At 37.9% G+C, this 26615-nt stretch overlaps 1 protein-coding gene across 1 annotated transcript; it reads right to left on the bottom strand.

The window, feature by feature from the left end:
• On the bottom strand, nucleotides 1-26278 carry LOC137239412 (uncharacterized). Its single transcript, XM_067764700.1, has 5 exons — nucleotides 26016-26278; nucleotides 7754-7887; nucleotides 4194-4316; nucleotides 3578-4115; nucleotides 1-579 (listed from the first exon to the last, which is right to left on the bottom strand). Exons 1-5 carry the CDS (start codon nucleotides 26086-26088, stop codon nucleotides 383-385), a joined length of 1065 nt encoding a protein of 354 aa, XP_067620801.1. The 5' UTR covers nucleotides 26089-26278; the 3' UTR covers nucleotides 1-382.
• Between the last annotated feature and the right edge of the window lie 337 nt (nucleotides 26279-26615).

The following is a 26615-nucleotide window of genomic DNA, read 5'->3' as shown; positions in this document are numbered from 1 at the left end:
TTTTAAAATAAAGGAAAGTTTAATATCGCAAAGCTTATAGCATTTTTCCTGCGTGCATCTCTTAGCGAAACAGATAATACGCTTAATTAATACATTAAATATTCTAAACTATATTTCTTTATATCGTTAAATATCTATGTATATATGTGTATGTTTGTATGCTTGCGTATGCATAAACAGCAAATACATTAATTCGTTATATACCTATGCATGTATGTATGTAAATATATGCCTACGAGCGTAAATGTAAAATACGCAGTCTATTATTTATTTATTTATTTTTTTGCGCTTTCGCTTTCCTATCGCTGACATGCAAAATACATATTTCACTTTAAATTAGTTAAATGTAATTATAAAATAATTGTGTTACATATTTCTCTTTTTAATTGGTTATTGTATTATTCTTATTGTGCCCATTTTCAATAGTTTTAATATTATTGATGAGATGCGTTTGTTGTTGTTGTTGCTGCGACTCATTTTGTTGTTTCAGCTTCTGTTTTTGCTCCAAGCGTGACTTGTACGTATAAAGCGACTGGAGTGGCACATGTAATAACTCAATGATTTGTGTAAAATGAACTTCTGTAAATGAAAACGCAAAAAAAATTTTATAATACACATTTCTCTATACTTTACTATTAAACATAATTTATTCATTTAACTTGTTAAATAAATGGCAACCCTGCATTAAAAACATCTTCGAGTGAACATTAAATGAACGAAGTGACGAAGCAGCCCCTGATGAGGTTGAAGATGCACCCAGCGGGTTAGGGGGTCAGAATATACCCGCGGTAGGGGAGGGAGGGATGGCCTGAAGGTTTAATGTGGCAAAATAAATCGTTCCCGAGATGGTCGGGCTAGTACCTTAATGGTGCTGTGTTACCGGAGCGTACCGGATCTGTATCCGGCAAAGGACCATCACATCGATAACACTCCCCAAAGCCTTCGGGGAGAAACCTTATCGCTACAAAAACAACAACATGAGGTTGAAGATCGCTTTGATCCCTGTGGGTAGATTACTACCAAAAGGTGAAGATCTGTAGAAAGAGCGCTGCTCGTTGTCATGATTAAAATGCTCGTTATCATGATCAAAATGATGCGGATGAATTTGAAGGGGGCAGTGAACCAGATTGGGTTAAGTTGGTTAGAACATTCCCGCGGTAAGACATGCCTATCGGTAGAGGTGAATTAAATTCACACACCCGGAGGTTCGAGGTGACAGTTGGGCTAGTGGCAAAAGGCGCTAGTACTAAGCGTACCGTAAGCATATCCCGCAAAGGCCTGCATGGAAGTTGCCGATATAAATGATAGATGTGTCCCTAGCTTGTTCATATTCCTTAGCATTTACACATATGTAGGGTAATAGTGAAACACGTTTTAATAGCCAACTTCTGCATGGAATGACTTACTATTGCTCCATAACAAAATATTCTTTTATATGTTCCTTAGAAATTGCGATTCACGCTTACAACGTTTTTCGCGTCTTTCCTTCATATATTGGGCCAACATCAAGTACCGTCCTTAATATTGAGTTTTCGGGAGGATATATCAAGACCAAGCATATATTAGCGTCAGTATCCTCCTAAAGAGGGTGGAAAAGGAAACCTTGGGCAACGGACTGTCTCGAACATCAGAAATATGTAGTAATAAAATGGATAATCCAAAGAGGGAGGTTTTGGTAGAGAATATGTACACCAGAGCTTGTCCTTTTAGAATATACAAGGGAAAGCAAAACCGAAAGTTTGGAGTAAGGATCTGAATAAAAAAGGCAGGTGAAACAAATTTTGAAGCTGGCGAAAAGCAATTCGAACTGGTGCAATTAAACACAAAGTGTTGAGGATATATAATTTTGAAACGAACAAGGAGAAGAGTCTCATGAAAATATTTATGTGCGGACGTCGAATGTCGCAGCGATACAGCGCGGCTAATTTTCAACCTCACCTACGCGAGGGGAATCCTGTACAAATATGAATGTATCATACACATATTTAGCAGGCGAGGCTCTAGCGACCCCAAGTTCCTCATGGAACTAGGGCGTGGGGGGAGCGGGATGGTCTAGAAGTTTAATGTGATCATATTAATCGTTCCCGAGATGGTCGGTTAGTTAGTACCTTAATGGTGCTTGATACCGGAACATACCGGATCAAAACCTTCGAGGAGTGTTTATCGTAAATACAACAACAATATACATCGCGGATAGACAATGAAATACAGTGATGTATACAGTATGGGTTACAGGAAGGAACGGTTGAGCCTGTTCTGAATTCGCGTCCTGTGCTCATGAGGTCGGCAGAGTTATCAGATCTCAAATAAGTAATTAAAATAAATTCAGTTTTTAATATGTTTTCAGCTTTTTGCCACCAAACAATTTATGGCAACACAATGGACACATTTAATCCTTATCCGCAAAAGTCACTCCCAACAGCTAAGGGGAGTGTTACGGATATGGACACTCCTTTAGCGTGTATGAATCCGGTACGCTGGTACTAATATTTTCTGCAGCTTGACTGCTGCGGGAAAGAATTTGTTTACTCTACTATTCATCATTAAAATTTATGATAATTTCCACATTGGAAAATTAAGATAGGAGATCTTTCATTCACTTGCTGTGATGGGGCGTTTTCGAACCGTACATCAAAGCGAGGTTATCGTGCACGGAGCTGGAGTTATGACTTTAGGGCAATCTGCCTTAAATAGTGGATATGAGCGTCACACGATTGAGTTCAATTCTAAACTTATAATTGCTCTCAATATCATTTCCATAGCTTAATTTTTTCGAAAACTATATCAGCCTATCTCGTCAGCCGATCCGAAGCGGTTCAGCTCAGCAAGTGTTCCAAGAACCCTTACTCAGAATATTTTTCAAGAGCGGTACATCCTTGATTTGTGTAAGAATGCTCGGGAGCTGGCATCTATGGTCCGATCTTCAGGAAATCGATACCAATGGGATGCTACCCCAATACTTTTTAGGCAGTAATCAATAGAAGTTTACGGTAGAGTATGTCTACCAAGAGGCTTATCTTCGAGGAGTATCATCATTATGTCAGACAGCCAGGCTGACGTACGTGCCTTACAGTCTTACACAATTATTTGTAGACCGGTTGGAAAACGATTTAAATTCTCTTGGTGTGACAAATTGGCGCCAGTTAACCCAACCAAGAAGCGACTGGCACGCCTTGTTGGACCCCCAAACCGTTTAAGCGGTTAAGCGCCAATTAAGTAAGTACAAAATTTCATTACTATACATAAAATTATTTTCGACCAAATTAAAAAAAAAAAAAATTAAGAAAATTTTAAAAAGTTTTACTTCAAATTTTAAAAAGTTTCCACCAAATTTAAAAAGAAAAAGAAAATTTTAAAAAGTTTTACTTGAAATTTTAAAAAGTTTCGACCAAATTTAAAAAGAAAAAGAAAATTAAGAAAATTTTAAAAAGTTTTACTTCAAATTTTAAAAATTTTCCACCAAATTTAAAAAGAAAAAGAAAATTTTAAAGAGTTTTACTTGAAATTTTAAAAAGTTTAAAAATTAAAAAAAAAAAAAGAAAACTAAGAAAATTTTAAAAAGTTTTACTTCACTCACCATTTTCGGGTGTTATATAACCGTGTCTAATTAAAAAGTCTATAACCACAGGACAGCTAGTTGTTTTAAAATCTGATGTAAAGACACGTTCAAGACATTCTTTAGCTGGCAACAGCTCGAATGCTTGCACCTCACCATCGGCATTTTGTGGTGCGAAATCTAATGGAAGCTCCAAATCAAATACATATTCCGTATTTGGAAAAAGACCTTGTTCACTTTCAAAAAAGAATGATACACAACCGGCTGAAACAAGATTTTTAACCAGATCGCTTGGAATGGATGCCTCTTCAGCTGCCTCTTTTACTGCAGTCTCTTTAATGCCATAACCCACAGATAAACCACCACCAACCATATTATCCCATTTGCCTGGCCAAGTTTCTTTGGTATTGGAACGTTGCTGTAGCCAAATGCATAGACCTTGCGTTGGATGTTGTACATAACCGTTAATATCTACACCATATTTACGTACACCAAATAATGGTGTAGCCGAGCGATCCATTTTCAATAGACTTCTATACTCCGATTTGACTTCATAATACTGAAAATATTCAAAGGATACATATTTTTTTTTAGTTGCAGGTGAAGTGTGGTAAAAAACAAACGTGAATATACTTACCTCATTACGCCAGCCTTGTAGTGCGGAAAAAATGCCCTTAGAACGTAAATCACGTAATACCACATCAACTTGCTTTGTACGTTCAGCATAGTCACGGAATGCTGGATTTAACTCAACGATACCCTGTGGAATATAATGCATTTTTTGATGTATAAACATCTTTGCTCTCTGTATGAGGAATACAGCGAATCACACGTAACTCGGAAGTAGTTACTAAAGTCAACACGCAGCGATGACATGGTTGAGATGATATAAATAACTCAAGAAATGAAATCATAACAACAAAATCGGATAAGCAAGCAAAGGGAAAAACGGGGGGAAGTGAGAGGAAATGCATAGGAAAAGGTGACGAGAACGAAAGGAGAATATAAAAGTAAAATAAGATGGGAAAGAAAGAAGATAGATAGTTATGATTATGAGGATAAAGTTGACTGGAGAACAAAGACGGCCGATGTATAAGATTAACCCCAGCGGGTCAGAATATACCCGCGGTAGGTATGCCTGTCGTAAGAGGCGTCTAAAATACCGGATTCAATGGGTTTATATAGCGCAGCCCTTTCAGGTTGCCAGCGCAATACAAAGCTTCTCAAAACCCAATTGTCAACCTCACCTATCAGTGGCGAATCCTGTTTCATTAACAGCCGAGGCTCTGGCGACCCCGAACTTCTCATGGAACTAGGGGGTGGCAGGCGTGATGGCCTAGAAGGTCGCATGTGGTCATAACAAATCGTTCCCGGGATGGTCGGGCTTGGTACTGGAACATACCTGCATCCGGCAAAGGACCATCAACTCGATAACACTCGCCAAGGCCTTCGGGGAGTGCCCTTATCGCTACAACAACAACAACAACAGCATGTATAAGATTAAGCATTATCACCGACCAAATCCCCGGCGACCTTATTTACGATGTAAACGCTGCAAATGTCGGCAATATTGGACATCCACGTCGGTGGCATTACGCTACCGACTGTCCTACACCCAAATTACTGGGTATGACGTTCGATCAGGACCTACGTTTTGGCGAGCATGTAGCCACATTTATTCCTGAAGTTCAGAGCCGTAACATAATCCGCAAGTCCATCACTGACAGCACTTGGTGCAATTGGCCATCCGCTTGTATGCGGCGCGTCTCTAATATGGTCGCCGGGCCTAAAAGAACACACACTGGAGAAAACTGCAGTTGTGTCAAAACATCGTGCTCAGAACTGCCACGGGATGTCTAATTATGTCAGTAGAACATCATCTTCACAGTGAGTCGTGAATACTACACATAAAGGAGAGAAATGAAATGTTTAACAGTGTCTTTTGAGTACCCAGAAACAAAAGACATCTGAAAGGAGCCCCGCCTTCCACGAACTTAAGGAGTCATCTCTGTAAGCACAATGAAGAAGTCAGCCTTTTGAAGAAAAGAAGCACAAAAGGCGCACAGAAACATGCACAAAAAGTTCTCAAATAAATATACACTAAACTCGCAGTTGAAGAAACTAACCTCCCTAGGGAGACGCACGTCACTTTAGCTCTACTCCGATCTGTATGCTGTAGTAGGTTTAACTCTCACTAACCACGACATACTCAATATAGGTCCCGCCTGTAACGTGTTCCTACATGACACCATCCATTCAATTGTAATGTGGTACCAAGGCCTCTAACACCCATATCTCTTTGGTCCAACCCGCAATCGCAAGTTTCCTCGGACTCCCGTTAGAGGATATTGATGACAGGTTGTTAGTGATCGTACCTTTTGGATGGGGCGAAGCACTGCTACAATAACAACGAGGATTAAGTCGAAAATTATCAAGAATTGTATTAAACGCGTTGACGATGCGCGTAAGACTACTTTTCTAGTTGCAGTTATGTTTAGAGTTACAATTACGAGCCATGTTAAAGGTTACAATGACGGTGACTAAGGCGAAATTTTTACTTCCCACCGCAGCAGTAACGGATGCTGCTATGATTATGGTTTTACTTACGATTATGTCACCACAACTAAATAGTACGGGAAAGGGATATGGAAAAAGGGTATGGGGATGATAAAGAGAAAATTAAAGGTAAAATAGGAAAAAAGAAGAATGTTATGATAATAATAATGATGAGAATGAAGGTGACGGTGGTGATGTTAAAAAAGAAGCGAAAACAAAAAATAAGAAAATAATAGTTCGATCTCTATGCAAAATCAACTTTTTTTCTGGGTATTGGACCAAACCAACTTTTTTGAGGAGATTGAGGCTTAAGTATAAATAGTACTATCTCCCTTTTTCGAAGTTAGCCTCCAAAAAATAGATGTCGGCTTTCGAAGTTCGACGTTCTACATTTCGTAATTTTATTTTTTTGTTAACGCGTTCAGCAAATTAAAAAAAGTAAAAATGTAGTCGTGGTCCGCTCTTTTCCCTTATATGATGGGTTCAATTCTTTTTTTTTTTTTGGGAAATTTAGTATGACAGCTGTTAAACGAGGTGAAAAGTCAGATAGTGCCATGATATGGCTACTACTTTCATGTCTGCACATACACCCCACTGGAATTGCTCGTACTGTAATTTTTCAAAAAAAAAAGAATTCAGCCATTCAAGTGAAAGAAAAAGGCGAAAATGCGGTTAAGGATTACAGCTATGTCTATGGTTACCGTTACTTTTAAGGTTGTTGTGACAGTTACGGGCCTTGTAAGGGCAAGAGTTTTAAATACGATCACGGTGGATTTCTGGTTACAGTGGCGGTTACAATGACATCATCGCACCCTCCCACACGCCAGGAGTGGTGGGGGAGGTATTGGAGTGACTCGCAATTTTTCCTTCATCTGTATCCGATCAAAGGCTCTCATTTCAGTATAACTCTATTTGAACTCATTTAATGACGGTATGTATGACTGTGTATCAGTTAGCTTTATGGTTACGTTAACAACTGCGACGAGCTTGCGCGTGGATGGGGCGAACGACTTTTAATACAACTATAACAACTTGCTTGCGGCTACGACTACGGGAGCGGTAATGGTCACGGCGACGGTTACACTTACAGTTATTGTTACTGGTGCGGCACGCTTACGGCGATAGCTTCGCTACCCGTTACATTAACGCTTATGGTTATGATAAGAGTTGTTACAAAGCTTAAAGCTGGAGACATTAGTGCTTTATCGGTAACCGTATCGGTAACCTTTTAACAGCTGATTCGACCAACCTTATGAGAATCAATGCAATCGATTATTGGTGCCGCTAAGGTCGTAACCGTATCGTAGCCAACCAATTGGGTTTTGGTCTACCGTCGTAACGATAAACAGCTGATTACGTTAGGGATACGGATACAGCGATACGACATACGGCACCAATGACTCCGGCTTAAGATAGCAGCTACGGATATGGCTTGTTTTCGATAACGGTTACGGTTACTATACAAAATATCGCTTTTTTCGATAAAAGTTATGGATATGTTTACGGTTTAAATTATGGTTACCATAGCGGTTACGATATCGGTTATGGTTATAAATGATTACGATTATGGTATCGGTTACAGTAATTGTTACGATGACGACTATGGTAACGGTTACGACAATGATTAAGAAATCATTTTACCTGTTTTGTAAGTTCACAATTACGTATACAAAATATTTCGGGATAACGTTGAAGTTGCTTAATCACATCCGCTTTTATCAGACCAACTTGTTCGCCTTCGACAAGGAACGGGCGTATGTCACCCTTTTGAAAACCTGTAAGGATACAAAAGGATATTAGAGAAATTAAGAAATAGCATAAAATCATATATATTATATCTAATTGCTGTTTTTATGTATGGGTCCCTTTTTCGCTCTTATTTTGAATCCAAATCTATAAACAAAGTTGTGGTTTTGGTCGTAGTGCTTTTGGTTAGCTATATTTTATTAAAATAATTTGTTAAAAATAAACGATTGTGAGCACACAAAGCAATCTATTTGTTCAATGACACTACTGTGAATAGTTGGACTGAATTACCGGCAGTTGCTATTATACGCTAGATGGCAGCGCAAGCGTTAATAGAACAGATGATTTTTGTAGATATTTGATAAGAGACTTTTATATTGGTTGCGCATGATGCGCACGGGTCCGGCTCGTAAAATTAAAATAAATTAGCGGCGGCGAAGTGTGTCTACAAGGGCGAAGAAAGCGAAATCCAGCAATGTGAAAAATGAGGAAACATAGAGAGCGGTGACTGCGGTATGTATGTATGTGGTGTGCTTACCTAGTACACATAAAGCACGAAAATTCTTCAGAATAAGTTGTTTGTCCTTCGGTAAGAAGAAAGAAATATAGCACAAAGAACGAAACATAATGAGTGATAACTAGAAAAAAAGTGAGATACAGAAAAGAAACAGCTAAACGGAGTGATGCGAAACAGAGCAAGAGAGAAAAAGGGAACAACATGCTGAATGATTGAGCGCAAGTTCCTACAGCCGAGTATAAGCACTCAAGACAACAACAAATTAATATCCACCCAAGCAATGTTTATGTAGCCTCAAGGAGATTTTATATCAAGCCGGTAGCTTAGTCTAAGCGCAGCTTGTACTAGGGCTGGGACTATTCGAATATCCATCCATTTTATCCGTTAACACTGGCTTGTGTAGCGCAACGCTTTCAAGGGGTTGCCAGCGCAATAATAGCTTTTCCAAACCAATTTTCAACCTCACCTACCCTAATCCTGTTTCATTAACAGCCGAGGCTCTGGCGACCCCGAACTTCTGATGGATCTAGGAGGTGAGAGGGCGATTTATGGCCTAGAAGGTTTCATGTGATCTTACCAAATCGTTCCCGAGATGGTCGGGAGAGTACCTTTATGGCGCTTTTACTGCAACGTACCGGATCTGCATCCGACAAAGGAACATCCACATCGATAACACTGCCCAAGGCCTTCGGGGAGTGTCCTTATCGCTACAACAACAACAACAACAACGTCTGGCACTGGTAAACACCTCTTCAGAAGCTGTTGAAGTGGCAGGTACCGCAATATACATATCTTTTGGCGAGTTTCGAGATATTGGGAAATAATTTTGCATGATCTCGTCACCCATTTAAGGCACTGAGATTGTGGTTTATTCCTGCTTTGTGCCACCCTCATTCTCATTTAGGATTATATCCATGGCCGTGAAATCACTGTTTTCCGGAGACGCTTCTTTATATTCAAGTATCCGGGCATCCGAATATCCGGATCTTCCATTTATGAAGCCGGATATACGAATTATATGCATAGCTATCTGGATATTCGAACATAAGGTTTATCCGTATAGGGTTTTCTACTTTATTTAAATATACTATATTTTTGTAAATTATTTTTAAATTACTTTATTTTGAATATTATTTCAAAAATAAAATTTTCTAGTCAGTGTTTATAAATTTTCAATGTGAATATTAATATTTTAAAATAAAATACTAAATAATAGTGTTAATTATTATAACAAAATATACTTTCTAATTTATACTTTAATTTAAAAAAAATTTTTAATAGTTACCTTTTTAAAAATGAAAATTTTTGATTACATCAAAAAAGAAAATTCTAATTAGTTTTTAAAAAATAAATACAGTGAAATTCCCCATTACGGACAGTCCTTAAAACCGGACAGCTCTAATAACCGGACAAATTTTGGGCACACAGGTTTTTCATTCATTTTTTCATACAAATATCATCCTACTAAACGGACACTCTAATAACCGGACGCGGACAATGTGTTTCAAACCATTTTCATAAAAAAATTTCTCATAAACGGACAAAATTCAAAAATATCACAAGCAAGCTTTGCTGTTCATTATAAAAATGAAATAGGTGATTCCCCTTTTAACATGTATGCACACATTCAAGCCATGTGTGTCAAATTAAGGGTAGTTTTCCATTCAGTTTGTTAAGTCAGTTGCATGCGAATGGTTGCGTTCAAAATTCGTAATACTATGGCGCCGAAAAATAAGGTAGGTACTTCCTATTAACGAAAAAATTAAAATTATTAATGTTTTCGAAAAAGATAAATTATGAGTACGTGGAGTTGCAAAAAGGTAAAGTATAGTGAGCCCAAATATTTAATGGTAGTAGGTACACGTTTCTTTTGCTTTGAAAGGTTCAATATTGGCAAAACACAAGCTGCCGATATCAATAAAAATAAAGAAAAAATTCGTTCTAAATGGGAGTCTGGAGTTAATGTTCATCAAAAGCGAAGTTTTCTTAAAGAAGGCGGCTCTGAAATAGACAAGATGTGTTTTAGTTGGTTCGCTAAGGCTACAAGTCAAAACATTCCGATTTCTGGTCCCATTTTGAAAGCAAAGGCAAACTGGGTGTACCCAATTTTAATGTTTCAGATGGATGGTTAAACAATTGGTATCTGGTGAAGCTGCAGATGTAAATCAGGATGGTATCGAACATTTTAGGACAAAACTGTAATCTCTGTTGACCGGTTACAAGCCTCAAGACATTTACAACGCAGACGAAAGTAGGCTTTTCTTTCGTGCCTTATGTGACAAAACCCTCGCTCTTAAATCCAAAAAATGCGTGGGCGGTAAACTACCAAAGGAAAGACTCACAATTTTTTTCTGTGCTAACATGGCTGGAGATAAGGAGCTGCTTTTGGTTACAGGTAAAGCAGCCCGTCCTCGATCTTTTAAACATTTTCCAATCGCAAAACTGCGAGTGGATTGGAAGCCTAATAAAAAAGCATGGATGACTCGAGAAGAAACGAGTGAATAGCTGCAGCAGTTCAATCGAAGAATGAAAGCCCAGAATCGAAAAATTATCTTGTTTTTAGATAACGTGGCTTCTCATCCAAAGGAATTAAACTTAACCAACATAAAAATTATTTTCTTGCCGCCAAATACAACGGCAGTTAGCCAACCCCTAGATCAGGTATAATCCAAAATTTTAAAACTTTGTATAGAAGCTTAGTTTTAAAACTCTTGCTATCTAAAATTGACAACACAAGTTCAGCCTCAGAGTTCTCAAAATCGATTAATGTACTAGAAGCTGTGTATTTCATCAAAGCATCTTGGGATAAAGTGGAAGCCACAACCGTCCGAAATTGCTTCCCTAAGGCAGGATTTTTGGAAACTTATCAGGATCTTCCATATTTTGATCCCGAAGATGACATTCCACTGGCAATTATGCTAAGCTTCAGGAAGGACTAGATTTGGCAAATGATTTGGAAGGTTTTCTCCAAATGGATCAAAATGTTTTCACTGAGGACAACAATATAGAAATTCAATTTGACCAACAAGATGATACTATAGACATAGGTGATTCAGAAGATGAATTTTCAGAAGAAATAAGTGAGCCTATAACATCATATGATGAGGCTTTAAAACTTGTTACGCGTTTGAAACAATTTGCAAAAAATGACTATGTAGCTTTTCAGCACATTAAAAATATCGAGAGTCACTTTGAAAATGAACGTTTTAAATTAAAGCAATCAATATTTAAGCAATCAAGCATTACCCAATTGTTTCAATTAAACTAGTATTGAAATGTAAAGACTTGTACAATATACTTAATCGATATGTGTATATGTATTTATATGATTTACTAAAGTATGCAAATATTCTTTACTTCCAAAAATTTCTTAAATAAACTATGTACAATACAATTTATATGTGTGATATATATTTTGTGACTTCATACCTTATAAGCGGACATCCCCCATAGCCGGACAACAACACTCCGACGGCGAGTGTCCGGTTATAAGGAATTTCACTGTACTTCAAATGAATAAAATAAATTTAAAAAATAAATAAATATTTTTAATATTTGTTTATCACCAAATATATTGGTTTTTAAATATTAATATTGACATTTAAAATTTATAAATACACTGACACTAAAATTTTCTTTTTGAAATAATATTCAAAAATAAAGTAATTCAAAAAACAATTTACAAAAATAAATTATATTTAAGGTTACACTGGATCACAAATTCCAACTTTTTTTCTGCACCAGAGACGCTATTATGAAATTCCTATGAAACATCACCCCCTGATTCCGAAAATCAAGGTAATTTTTAATTCTATGGTAACGTTTTTGAGATATTTAGGAATCACCGTTTTTTATAAAAAAAAAAAGGGTCCACTAATCATATATATGTATCTCAAGAACGATATGAGCAATTCCAAAATGGTTTAAAGTTAAAGTTTTTAAAAGGTAATAAAATTTGCTATAAGCTGTGCATACAACACTTTTAACGGGGCCCTGCAGATTCAAGGATAACGAACAATCATTACGGATTTTTTTAATTTTTTTTGTAAACATATAAAAAAAATTGTACTTTGCGCGGAAGGATCTCGAAAACTTTTTATTTTTTTGCAGATTTTTTCTTTTCTCTCTAAGCTCTGTTTTATCACTCAACAAAATCGATGGACTAATACAAAAGTTATAAGCATTCATGTAAATATTCCCATTTAATACTCAAGTACCCTACTGGTAGTTAGTATTCGTATATCAGTGAGTTAGCGAATATTAATATGTATAATTATTACCTTTTAAAAGCTTCAAACCGTTTTGGAATTGCTCAATTCGTTCTTGAGATATATATGATTAAGTGGACCCAATTTTTTATTTTTTTGAAATAACGGTAATTCGTAAATATCTCAAAAACGTTGCCATAGAAATAAAAATAACCGTGATTTTCAGAATCAGGGAGTGATTTTACATAGGAATTTCATAATGGCGTCGCTGGTGCATTTTGGCTTTAAACCAGTGTTATTTATTTAAATATGCCATATTTTTGTAAATTATTTTTGAATTACTTGACGATTTTTTCAGACAACCATCTATGCCCAATACGCAAGCTTGTGGTAAAATTAGATGTTGCTAGCTGTTAAAATGAGGCAGAAATAGGGCAGAAATGGCGAAAACCCTTTTATTGAACAATCGGTTGTATGGGAGGTATATGCTATAGTGGTCCGATCCGGTCGATTCCGACAAATATCAAATCCCCCATCAAAATATGCCTGCTTACGAAATTTCATCAAGATATCTAAAAAATTAAGGGACTAGTTTGCGTTCAAACAAATGGACAGACGGACGGACGGATGGACAGACGGACATGGCTAAATCAACTCAGCTCGTCCCCTGATCATTTTGGTATACTTATTGGTGGGTCTAACGGAAACATATACATAAAAAATGATTTGGAGCCTTGAAAATGAAAAAAAGCGATTTCGACCAAAACAAGTCCCAAAAACAAAAAAAAAATTTTTTTTTTTAAACTGTTAATGCCAACGTTTTTATCGCATAATTTTAAGTGGGATAGGAACTATGAGACAAATTCGTTTTCATCGGCAACACTTTTGCACGCTTCTGAAGAAACCCTTAAAAAAAAATGGTAGTCAAAACCAAAAAAAATATTTTTTTTTTCAAAAAACTATTATCGCCAAAGTTTTTAGCGGACAATTTTGAGTCGGACAGGGTATACATGAAAATTTTAAAATCAAATGAAAATTTTTTAAGTAGGTCATAAAAAAAAACCTTAAAAAACAAAGAAAAATAAAGTCACAAAACTCAAATTTCGCAGGCTCGAAAATTATTTTTTTGGGTATGCTTAGTGGAACTTTTTTTCCTGAGCCCAAAACCTATCGAAAAATCGATGGCGCGATATGGGTTAACTTTCGTCCATGCAAATCAACCCAGCTTAATATACATAGTTGAGCCATGGTCAGTGCTAAGTTTTTACGCCAGTATTTAAATTTGTATTAATTTTGAGTGCATAGAAATTCAGATAACCTATTGCAACAATAGGAAATTTTTTTGTGGTGATAAGATAGCTATAAAAAGCATTGACTTTTATATTTTTAGGTAACAAACAAGAATAATTTAGCACAACAAAAGAAATAATTTATATGTTTATATATGTGTTATCATTATAGACAGTAAGTTATCGTGGAAGCTGGAGCAGTGAGCGAAGAAGTCCTCGACGGCACTTTATGCATGTTAAAGAATGCTGGGGTGCAAGTGGGATCTACCGCCCTCTCTCTCTCTCTCTCGATGGTGGCCAAGAACGTAACGTTAACAACTGAAACGAGACTCAATTTCTTGTGGCAGCTTGAGCGCAGACCATATGGCCATAATAGCAAGCGTCATCAATTATTGAGCGAGCAGACTACCTAGTTTTCAACCTCCGCTTCGATGGGTCACTTAAAGACACAATATGAATGGAAGGTTCACTCAAGGGGGTTCAAATAGTACAGTAGGCGATACACCTGTACACCAATGATCCGATAATAAACAGACTCTGCCGGCTTACTGTAGTGTTTTCAGACAGAAGAAGTACCCGTGACTAACACAGCAGAAACACTGGAGGAAAATATCTAAAACCGTAGCCGGGTAAATTTTTACATTGACAGCCAAACAGCAATTAAGGCAATAATCCCTCATAGTACAACATCTAAAAGTGTGTGTAGAGTGTACGCAATTCTTTGAAAAAATTGGGATAGGGAAAGATATACATCTATATTGGGTTCCTGGGCATATGGGAATAGATGGAAATGAAAAAGCGGATGAGCCCGCTAAACAGGTCGCATCCCCCGAAGCTTGTACAGTAGGCGTGCCAACCAGATTGGGCGAAATTAAAAGAAGCCAGAAAACACTTGCGCATGATCGGCCAAGCAGAAATTAAGCTTGAATCCGCAGGGTTTCGAAGATCATATGCACGTCTTACAACCTTAGAGCGACAAAGTTACTCTTATCATTAAAAATAGGGTCACATGCTTAGAAACTAGGCCTTGTCAGTGATATAGGAAGTGCTGGTTGGAGAAGGAAATGGTCGAGCACGTTTTGTGCTCGTGTCCTGCGCTCGCCATGTTAAGACTCCAGGCATTGGATTGATACAAATCTAAAAGCAGCGAGGGCTTTGGGTCCTCGAAAGCTTCTATTGTTTGCCAAGAGAACGGAGTTATTTTATAACATGGTCCAGGTAGGGTTTTTCAGTGTTGTGAAATCTGAGCTAAAATAGTAATTTTCTGAACTTCCATTGCAACTTTCCGAACTAAAACTAAAAGCGGTGTAGGGGAATGTATCTAGCTCATTCGGAAGCTGCTTAAAAATGGATGGTAAGATTTTCCTATTATTTACTGAAAATAGGCGTGCAAGCAAAATGCAATAAATTTTCATTGATGCGATTCCTGACCTTCCGCAGTGCCGTTAAGCGTTAGATTTTAGTCGACCTTTTCGAGGCTTGTGCACTACTGAATAACCTTCCATATAAGACCGAGGGAAACAAAGAAATAAACAAAATCTGCTAAGACAGATCAATCAAGGGATTCAAGGGGTTGAAAAGCACAATTCAGAGCTTCCGCAACCCAATTGTCATCCTCAGCTACGCGAGGCGAATCCTTTTACCAATATGAATTTATCATACACATTTTTAACAGGCGGTGCCCTGGCGACCCCAAGTTCCTCATGGTCATATTTAATCCTTCCCGAGATGGTCGTGCTGGTAAATAAATGGTGCTTCATACCGGGACGTACCGGATCTATATCCTAGAAAGGACCATCAACATCCATAACACTCCCCAAAATTTTCGAGGAGTGTCTTTATCGACAACAACAAGAACGGATCAATCAATATGCAATTTGGCATTTATTGAAAGAGCCTACCTGCTGGTAGATAAATGGTGCTTGTTACCGGCACGTACCGGATCTATATACGAGAAAGGACCATCAACATCGATCACTCCCCAAAACTTTCGAGGAGTGTCTTTATCGACAACAACAAGAACGGATCAATCAATATGCAATTTGACATTTGTTGAAGGAGCCTACCTGCTGGTAGATAAATGGTGCTTCTTACCGGCACGTACCGGATCTATATCCGAGAACATCGATAACACTCCCCAAAACTTTCGAGGAGTGTCTTTATCGACAACAACAAGAACGGATCAATCAATATGCAATTTGGCATTTATTGAAAGAGCCTACCTGCTGGTAGATAAATAGTGCTTCTTACCGGCACGTACCGGATCTATATCCGAGAAAGGACCATCAACATCGATAACACTCCCCAAAACTTTCGAGGAGTGTCATTATCGACAACAACAAGAACGGATCAATCAATATGCAATTTGACATTTATTGAAAGAGCCTACCTGCTGGTAGATAAATGGTGCTTCTTACCGGCACGTACCGGATCTATTCCGAGAAAGGACCATCAACATCGATAACACTCCCAAAACTTTCGAGGAGTGTCTTTATCGACAATAACAAGAACGGATCAATCAATATGCAATTTGACATTTATTGAAAGAGCCTACCTGCTGGTAGATAAATGGTGCTTCTTACCGGCACGTACCGGATCTATATCCGAGAAAGGACCATCAACATCGATAACACTCCACAAAATGCAATTTGGCATTTATTGAACGAGCCTGACCCGTGCGCATCTTGCGCAACCAATATAAAAGTCTCTTATCAAATATCAACAGAAATCAGCTGTTATATTAACTTACAGCTTGCGCTGCCATCTAGCGTATAATAGCAACTGCCGTCAATCAATTAAGACTTAGAGCTTGCGCTGCCATCTAACTAGTAACTACAGTTTATACAATCGTTTATTTTTCACAAATTATTTTAATAAAATATAGCTAAACAAATGCACTACGGCCAAAATTGCCCCAAGCTCGCTAATAGGCCGAATCTCCATCTTTACACCCAAAACTGTATTTATAGATTTGGATTCTAAATAAGAGCGAAAAAGGAACCCGAACATAAAAACAGCAATTTGAAATACTATATATGATGTTTTTTGTGACACTAATGTACTTCGTTGATGGTTTCCTTGGAAGCTCATAACTTAAAAGAAAGTACTTATACTTGGCGCGATTTACCTCAGGAGATTTAGGTCGGAGCTTCTCTTCCAATTTACGTCGTGCTCCTTTTAATTTTCCCTAAAAATTGGCGGGACGGGACCCACATGTCCTACGCAGACTGCGAACGGCATCTGGAAGGCAGATCAGTTTTCACAGAGAAGCTTTGCATTGCAGAAATACAATCGGGGTGTTTTCCCAAAACCTCTTTTTCTAATTGAAAAAACTTGTTTCCATTTTTTAATGTTACTTTGCCTGGGATTTGAACCCAGGACCTTCGGCGTGGTAGGCGGAGAAAGCTACCACAACACCACACCGCGCCACCCATATCTTAACATTTTGAAATTCATCAATGTTCAACAAACAGAAAATTCTTCTTGCTATTAGCGATAAATTTTCACGTATTCAACTTATGTCCGCTGCACACAAACGTCCTAAAAGCTTTCATACTATTTTTATCCGCACAATAAAGATTGGCGCTATGTATGCTTGAATGTAAACTATTTTGCAATTTGTGCGCGTGGCCACTTGTGATGCAGAATTCAGAACGTCAAGAAGCTCGTTCAAGGTGATTTGAACAATTTTAATTGTAAGTGGCATCGAATAGACGCTGGGGAGGCCTATTTGGTTGGCCTTCTTCTGGACATAAAAAATAATATAGTGATTTAAAAACTTGCGAAATGTTTGTTTTTAAGCTGTGCCCAGATATTTAGTATGTGAGTATCTACACATGTAGACGGCAATTTGTAAACCCAAATTCTTCATTTGGCAACAAAATGTTAATCTATGTTAGCCGTAATCGTGAATGAATACTTGCATACATACAGTGACATCAAAAAGCACCGACCTGTATACTTATTTTTTTTTTATACAATCTTAGTCAACATTATTGAGACGCTCATATCTGACAATTCCAAAACAATCTCAAAAGTGGCCGAGGAACACCTTATTTCAGAATCTGAAGACCCCATATAAGATCTCATAATTTTTGAAATATGACAAAGAAGCTCCCCACTCCTGTTGTTGTTGTTGTTGTAGCGATAAGGTTGCTCCCCGAAGGCTTTGGGGAGTGTTATCGATGTGATGGTCCTTTGCCGGATACAAATCCGCTACGCTCCGGTACCATAGCACCATTAAGGTGCTAGCCCGACCATCTCGGAACCGATTTATGTGGCCGCGTTAAACCTTCAGGCCATTCCCTCCCTCCCTACCCCCAAGTTCCATGGGGAGCTTGGGGTCGCCAGAGCCTCGTCTGTTAGTGAAACAAGATTCGCCGCGGATAGGTGAGGTTGACAATTGGGTTTGGAGAAGCTATATATTGCGCTGGCAACCTGAAAGGTTGCGCTACACAGCCCCTTGAATCTGGTATTTTAGTCGCCTCTTACGACAGGCATACCTACCGCGGGTATATTCTGATCCCCTAATCCGCTGGGGTTAGGATCACCCGGACCTGAGCGAGACCAATAATACTTCGCGAGAACCACAACAGCCAATAACACTTGGTATATCCGGCTTATAAATCAAGGTCTGGGCATCTTTGGAAAATTGAGCAATGGCAATTATTTCGGATATGTTTCAGGATAATGTAGGAATTGTTTTTGCGATAATATCGGAATCATTGTCCGGTCAAATGTTACTAACCTGTTGGCATTTTTTAACTATAGTATTTCGTCTTTTGTTAAGGATGCTCAGGTAGATACAATCTACACTGAAATATCAAAAGCCTTCGACAGAGTTAGCCACAATTTATTGCTGTGTAAGCTCTTCTCAATTGGGGTGCATGACCAGTTCCTCAACTAGATCAAATCATACCTTACTAAGAGCGTCAATTTTGTTATGAATGACAAGGCGAGATCATCTGCGTACATTGCCACTTCGGTAGTGCCGCAATGCAGTATATCGGTACTCCTATTGTTTTTTATTTTAATTAATGATGTCAGCTCCTGTTTCAAACACTGTAATCATCTTTTGTATACTGACGACTTGAAGATCTTCAAAATGGTTAAAAGTTACTCTGCTATTGAAATTATTCAATATGAGATGCAATAAGTTAATTCTCAATGTTGTAAAGTGCTGCCTCTTTACTCACCATAAAAGCCGTACACAGCTGGCATCATCCTATTCTATTTCGAACTTTGGCCTAACTTCTAATTCGAAAATAAAGGATATTGGTGTAGTTTTTGATTCCAGTTTTACTTTCACAGAACATAATAGCTTTATCGTTCCTAAGGCTTATGCTTCCCTTGCCTTTATTTAAGAAGAATAGTCGTGAGTTTAAGGCTTTTATACAAAAAAACGTCCTATATAATGTTTTTGTTAGGTCTAACCTTGAATATGCTGTCATAGTTTGGAACCCCTTCAAAGCTACTCATTCGAATAAAATTGAGCGTGTCCAAAAAAGATTCGTGCACTTTGCATTGTCTCATTTAATGTTTGATTTGCCTACTCGGTCATCTATTTCTCGTTGTATATTGATTGAAATGCAAACTCTTGTAGTTCGGAGAACAATATCTGGATTAATATTTGTACATGGCTTAGGCCCGGTTTTTCTGTAGTTGGTTAAGCTAAGCTTAAACTTGGTTTGCTTAAACTTTAGTCAAATTTAAACTCCAGTTAAACTACTGAGCAGTTTTTCAGTCACAGTTTAAAGCCGCCTTTGGGGTAGGCTTTTTTGTGCGGCAACATTGGTTTTTTATTATCTAGATAATTTGTAGATACAGCAACAGCTGGATGTTTACCGAACAAGCATGGAAAAACAATTCTCCAGCGAAATATATATCTAGTTCCGGAAGTAATATCAAACATCATTATTTAATTATTCTTAAACTTAAACCAGATAGTTCTCGAGTTGATATCCAACTACATTCTCCAATCACTTTCCAACCTTTGAGAAATTATTAAAATTAAAAGTTCGAGTTGATCTCCAACGTCATTAATATTTTCCATTATCCTAATTTCGGGAGATTTTGAGAAATGTACAGTTCTCAAATGAATAATCAACACATTTCTCCAGTTGATATCCTACATTGCATATCGAGTTGAGGTGGAGTTGATGATAGCGTGCTCCGCCTACAACACTGAAGATCCTGGGTTCACGCCCCGCACAAAGCAACATCAAAATTTTAGAAACACGAAGTAGAACATTTTTCTTGGCAATCACTCTGAGTGTATTTCTGCCATGAAAAGCTCTCAGTGAAAACTCATCTGTCTTTCAGATGCCGTTCGGTGTAGGAATAAAACAAGTAGGTCCCGTGCCGCCAATTTTTTAATAGCATTTTTTGCTTTATAAAAAATTCCTTCTTTTGCTGAGTACGTTGTGATTCTCGAGTTGAGCCACTCTTTCGAAACAACTCTTGAGATTTTAGAAGTATGCCTAGTTATCAACATGAGTTCTAATGGTACTCAAGCCCAAATGATTGTTGGGTATATTCGACGCCATTTCGAACGAACGCAAATAACTGATGGGTTAACTAGAGTTTAACCCTGCCAGATCGGCCGCTTAAGCTCAGCTTAAACTTCAGCTAAATTAGACTGAAAAACTGCAGAAATGAAATGAAATAAGTTTAAGCGTAGTTTAACTGACAAACTGAGTTGAACTTGTATTGAAAAACCGGGCCTTACTCTGTGGGATGATTAAATAAATAATAATAATTTTGGCATCATTTTCAAACTGTGCGGAACTGTTTAATGTATGATCTTTGAACTATATCAGAATCACTTCAAGAGTGTTTTTGGTATCAGATAAGGACTAGTTCCGGACCTCGGATAATTTTTTTTAAAACTTTTGAATCTATTTAAGGGTGGATATATGCGTCAAAATCGTCTAATTGGTAGTCTGTCAATTAGAAAAAGGAAATAAAGGCGGATCGAAGGGTACAACCTTTTTCACTTCTAACAATCTGCTGCTTTACACTCACTTAAGAAGCCACAGGTAAAACAACATTTTGGGAAGAGATAGGCAAGCCAGATAGATGTCTGTCGAATTTTTCTTACGAGTCACTGTATGTATATACATATGTACATGTAGGAGTACATACATGTGGACACATGTGCGTTATTTGCCAAGTTTGTCACATTGGCGTCATGATAAATGGTGACTCAGAATTATGATTAGAAATCGGATAATTATCTCCGTGCTAGGTGTGAGTCCTCAAAGTTTATTTTTTACAAACATACATACATAAATAGAGCAGGCGATGGAAGATTCAATTGGGTTTTACGTTGCTTTTCTTATTCAAAAGATACGACGTATAACGATCCATACTATTTTAGTATTGTTTCTTAGTTAGGGGCGTTCACTCAAATCTCGGTCTCAGTTTTCGAAAGCCTGAATTTTTTAGCTCACCTGAATGGTTTGAGGTATTATGTATCATCGTATCGGTCGCCGTAATTTTTTTTATTTATTTAACACTGCACCTCATTTGTCGCTTTGTTTATTTTCATAGCTAGATCCAAACAGTTCGGTCTCATTTTCTTCTCCATTGTGAATACTATACTATGTCCACAAGAGCTCCTACAGAGACAGTCGGATAATGGAATCTGCTGTTGGGGGTAAGTGGACGATATCGTGATAGTTATAAGAGGCAGATTTGAGAGGTTGACAAAGGAATGGTCCCCAGAACACCATCTACATAATGAGGCGAGAATACTCCCCATCAGGGAGAGAAATTAAATGCTAACCAAACAGTTCCTGTTGAATACCCAGAAACCTGGGCATCCCAACAGACATCTGATTGATGAGCAAACACCGCCTAGGGGCTTAAGAAGTCATCTCCGCAAGCATTATGAGGAAATATGGCACCTGAGAACTCAGTCGTATGAAGTAAAAAAACACAAGCAGGTCCTCAGTGAACTCCACAAACAGGCGTGGGACCTTTATGCCAGGAATTGCCCGGTGAATCCAGTACTCAAAGAACAGTGCCCAAAACTTGCGGAAGAGGAACGCATACTCCCCAGGGAAACGCGTGTCACTCTAGCTCAACTTCGATCTGGATACTGTAACAGGTTAAATACTTACCTATCCAGATTCAACCCCGACATACAAAATGTATGCCCCGCTTGCAATATGTCCCCACATGACACCAACCATCTCTTTAATTGTAATGTGGAACCAACGCCTCTAACACCCCTCTCATTATGGTCCACCCCTGTTGAAACAGCAAGTTTCCTTGGACTTAATGTGATAAAAAAGATCTGATAACAAGTTTAAAAATATGTGTTCCTTTCGTTTTTACTTTCTCGTCCAATTCAAGCAAATATATGTATGTACATACATGCATAAAAAGCATACATCTCACATACCATGGAAAACAGCGATTAAATCGAATTAGTGGCAGATGTAAGAGTTTGTTTCTAATGTTTATTCTAATTTCGCGTATACTATACATAAAATAAAAAATAAAAGTCATTCACATTTCGAATGATGTTGAACAATAAGTCAATGATGATTGCGAAAAATGAAAACAAAATATTTATAGGAGAACAGCTGTAGCCCTCCGATTTGTATAAAGAGATGAAGTGATAATTCAACGAAGATTCCGTAGGCAGAAAATACGGCTAACACAAAACAAATGTGGTTTTAAGTCCCACAAGCGTTAGAAACATCTATCTACGAATATGGAGATGTTGTTGCAGGACGCTTTTTTGTGAATGTTTGAACTTCAGTTCCATATACTCAGTTGTTCTGGGTCTTCAAAAGCGCCATATAAAAACTGTATTCAATGGCAAACGATAAGCCTATCCATACGCGGTACTTGAGGCATATGCATATCTGCATGCATGCGGTGCGTCGCATCAAACAGCAACTTGTCTATGGTCCAGCCCTGTTGAAATTGCTAGTTTCTTTGAACTTCCATTATAGGATCTTAATGTCACTTCTTCAGTGGTCGTGCCGAATGAAAAAGGTGAAGCATTGCAACAACAACAAAAACAACTGCCTCTTAATCAAAAAACGCTAAACGATCCCACGACATTCGGTTTTCCGTACCGGCATTTATTCATATTATTACATATTTGGTGCTCAACTTTTTATTTTTCCTACTTGCACCAATTGAAAATACCTAGGGATCTTAGATCGTTCTCCATTTGGTCCTGCAACAAAGTTAGTCTTCCTATTGATTTCTTAGGAGTGTTCGGATAAAAAAACGTTAGTGTAAGAAATGTGGTGTAAGAAATTTGAGTCCAAAAGAAGTGAATGCGATCTGCCGGCTAGGGAATTTAAAAGTTTAAAAAGCGCAATTCACAGCTTCCGCAACCCAATTGTCAACCTCACATACGCAAGGCGAATTCTATTACAAATATGAATGTATCATACACATATTTAGCAGGCGAGACTTTGGCAAACTCTAAGTTCCTCGTGGACTTAGGAAATTGGGGCGGTATGTCCTAGAAGGTTCAATGTGGTCATATTTCCGTAATGGTTGGGTTAGTGTCTTAACGATGCTTATTACCGGAACATATTTGATCTATTTCCGGCGAAAGACCATCAACATCGATAACATTCCTATAACCTTTGGAGACTGTCTTTATTGTTACAACAACAACAACTATACCTGCCTAACACAACTTAAACAATGTTTACAACAATGAGAGTTTTATGACTGGGCTTAACTCCATCAGGAAAAATAATGAGGATCTGATAACTGACGTTCAGACCATTTAAGGATAATCTTAGTCCTATCAAATCGGTCGCAATATCAACATTGGCGAATCATACACTGCTAGAGACTGTCAGTACGGCAAAACTCTAAAAATTTTCGTGTAGTGTATTTTGTGCAATGAGAGGAATAGAGATAAACATTTGACAGAGGAATCTGTTACTCGATTTTTGTATTTGGTGTTGGATCATAAATTAATGGGCGCTGCTGGCAGAACCATCTTATTACTGCTTTACCGTGTATATGCAAACATTTTTTTGTTGTAACAGCCTTGACACTTTCCAATAGACGCATAGTAGCAAAAGTAAACGCCTCTATCGGCCGCTGAAAAACGCAGATGAGATGTCATTAGCGGCATACGAAAGAAAGTTCTTCGAAGGATTAATAATCCTGGCCGAATGGCTAAGAAGCAAAACTTGAATGAGGAAATATGCGCGGACTCCCAAGGCTTTCCTATCGACATCCAAAATTGGCAGCACATTAAAACAATGGGAAAAGTGGTGGGCGGTCTTGTTCTTCTTGTAGCGATAACCAAACTCCACGAAGACAACAACTACAACAACAAGATTTTGGGGAGCGTTTTCTATGTTGATGGTCATTTGCTGGATATCGATCAGGTACGTTCCACTAACAAGCAGGGAACGTACTCACCTAGTATTTACGTCAGTTATCACCAAATTGGTTTGTAGACTGGAAATCTTGGGTGTGACGTTTGATCAGGATCTACATTTTGGTGTGCATGCAGCCGCAATTGTACCGAAAATCCAGAGCCGTAATATAATCCTCAAATCTCTTGCTGGCAGTATTTGGGGAAGAGAAAAAGAAACGCTCATTACCACTTACAAAGAAATTGGCCGGCCGATTTCATGCTACCCGTCCCCTATATGGTCGCCAAGCCTAAAAACTACTCACTGACAGAAGCTACAAGCCGGCCAAAATACTGATCTCAGAACCGGCACTGGCTGTCTTCTTATGTCCCCAAAACACCATCTACATAATGAGATGCTAACCAAACAGTTCCTGTTGAATAGTCAGAAACCTGGACGTCCCAACAGACATCTGATTGATGAGCCAACACCGCCCAGGGGCTTAAGATGCCATCTCCGTAAGCATTATGAGGAAATACGGCACCTGAAAACTCAGCCGTATGAAGCTAAAAAACACAAGCAGGTCCTCAGTGAACTCCACAAACAGGCGTCGGACCTTTATGCCAGGAATTGCCCGGTGAAGCCAGTACTCAAAGAACAATACCCAAAACTTGCGGAAGAGGAACGCACACTCCTCAACTTCGATCTGGGTACTGTAACAGGTTAAACTCTTACCTATCCAGAATCAACCCCGACATACAAAATGTATGCCCTGTTTGCAATGTGTCCCCACATGACACCAACCATCTGTTTAATTGTAATGTGGAACCAACGCCTCTAACACCCCTCTCATTATGCTCCTCCCCTGTTGAAACAGCAAGTTTCTTTGGACTCCCGTTAGAGGATATTGATGACAATTTGTGATCGGTCGCACCTATTGCACCGCACCGAAATTTTGATACATAAGGTCCTTTCGGATTTGAAAAGTAAAATTTTTTTGTCCTTTTTTTTTAGTAAGTATATTGGCCGTTTTTAGTAATTTTGAAGCTCAATTTTAGTCAATCAAGAACTAATAATTATGTTCGAATAGATTTTCTTCTTGATCTACTTAATTTTTTTTTCGCTTATATGTAGAAACTAAGAAAGTTGACCACACCCAATTTAAATGCTCACAAAATATTCAGATTAGAACATAGTCAAAAAACTTTAGTATTAAATATTGGTTATCTATGTACATACATATATACTGATTTACGCAAAACCTTTGATGTGACTTATATCGTTTTGGACAAAAAATTAAGCCCACAACAAATACAGCGAACCTATGCTAGTTTAAAGAAGTATCTTAATCCATACGTACATGAATGGTTTGCTCATATTTTTGCAATGGCCCTAAGCACATTACCAAAGGCAAAATTGTTTTGCAAAAGGATAAGAACTAAAAATCTTTTCGTTCCTACCTATATTATTTATACTATTACAACGCCTTCACAAGCCTTGTTATAATTAAGTTATCTTTCGTTTAATATGTGCATTGTTCGCTTTTACTTTGTCTTGCAGTGCTATACACACCCGAAGGACATTCTGTTCAGTGCATGACGTAGATGAACACAAACCCTATGAAGTGTTGCAATACCACACAAATCGATTAAGTGCTTTGCGTATATTTTTACAATTTACCTCAAACATCCTTCCCAATAACATTTTTTTTTAAATTACTTTGTGAATAAAACGGCATACAAATCATAAAACTAGATACTGCATTTAACAATTTTTACTTAATGTACCACGTACCTGTCAAATAGAAGTTATTAAACTTTTGGGCCAAATGATATAGGCGAGACAATTTTACATCGGTTGAAGCCATCACTGAAAAACCCAGCTTCTCCACCTCGTCACTTACACTCTGTAGTTTTGCAAAAATGTTTGTATATTATCAATCTTTAATAATTTTATATTAATTTTTAGTTATTTATTTATTTTTCACCGAATTTCACAAGCAAATTCATATAGTATCATTAACACATCAGAAAAAAAAAACAACTGAGATATAGGGATGAATATTGATGAGAATCGAGTATCAGTGGCATGAGTAATCGGGCTGCCGTGCACAGTTGCTGTCACTAAAGGCGCATATACATAGGACGCTTTGTGCTTTCCTGCGCTTGTCATTGAAACTAACACCCCTATTATGAATTTTCATACGATAGACAATAAACGCTTCCTAGCGTAACGTAAAAAATCAGCTTTCATATTGCGATTTCCACACGCCCGATAGATGTACTATTGTGAATGACAGCAGAGTTTTGTTTACAAATTTTTGTGAATCTATACGAAACAGATAGCAAAACAAAACGTAAATACTAACAATTCATTTGTCTTGTACGTAAAAGT

This window comes from Eurosta solidaginis, chromosome 2, assembly GCF_040869045.1.
Source record: "Eurosta solidaginis isolate ZX-2024a chromosome 2, ASM4086904v1, whole genome shotgun sequence".
Lineage (NCBI taxonomy): Eukaryota > Metazoa > Arthropoda > Insecta > Diptera > Tephritidae > Eurosta > Eurosta solidaginis.
The sequence above is the reverse complement of the archived record's forward strand: the minus strand, read 5'-3'. Positions and strand labels throughout refer to the sequence as shown.

Coding starts and splice junctions, on each gene's coding strand:
- LOC137239412 (XM_067764700.1), bottom strand. CDS start 26,088: ATGGCTTCAACCGATGTAAAATTGTCTCGCCTATATCATTTGGCCCAA. Junction 4,116..4,193: donor TACAAGGCTGGCGTAATGAG/GTAAGTATATTC, acceptor GAATATTTTCAG/TATTATGAAGTCAAATCGGA. Junction 580..3,577: donor TTATATAACACCCGAAAATG/GTGAGTGAAGTA, acceptor TTTCATTTACAG/AAGTTCATTTTACACAAATC.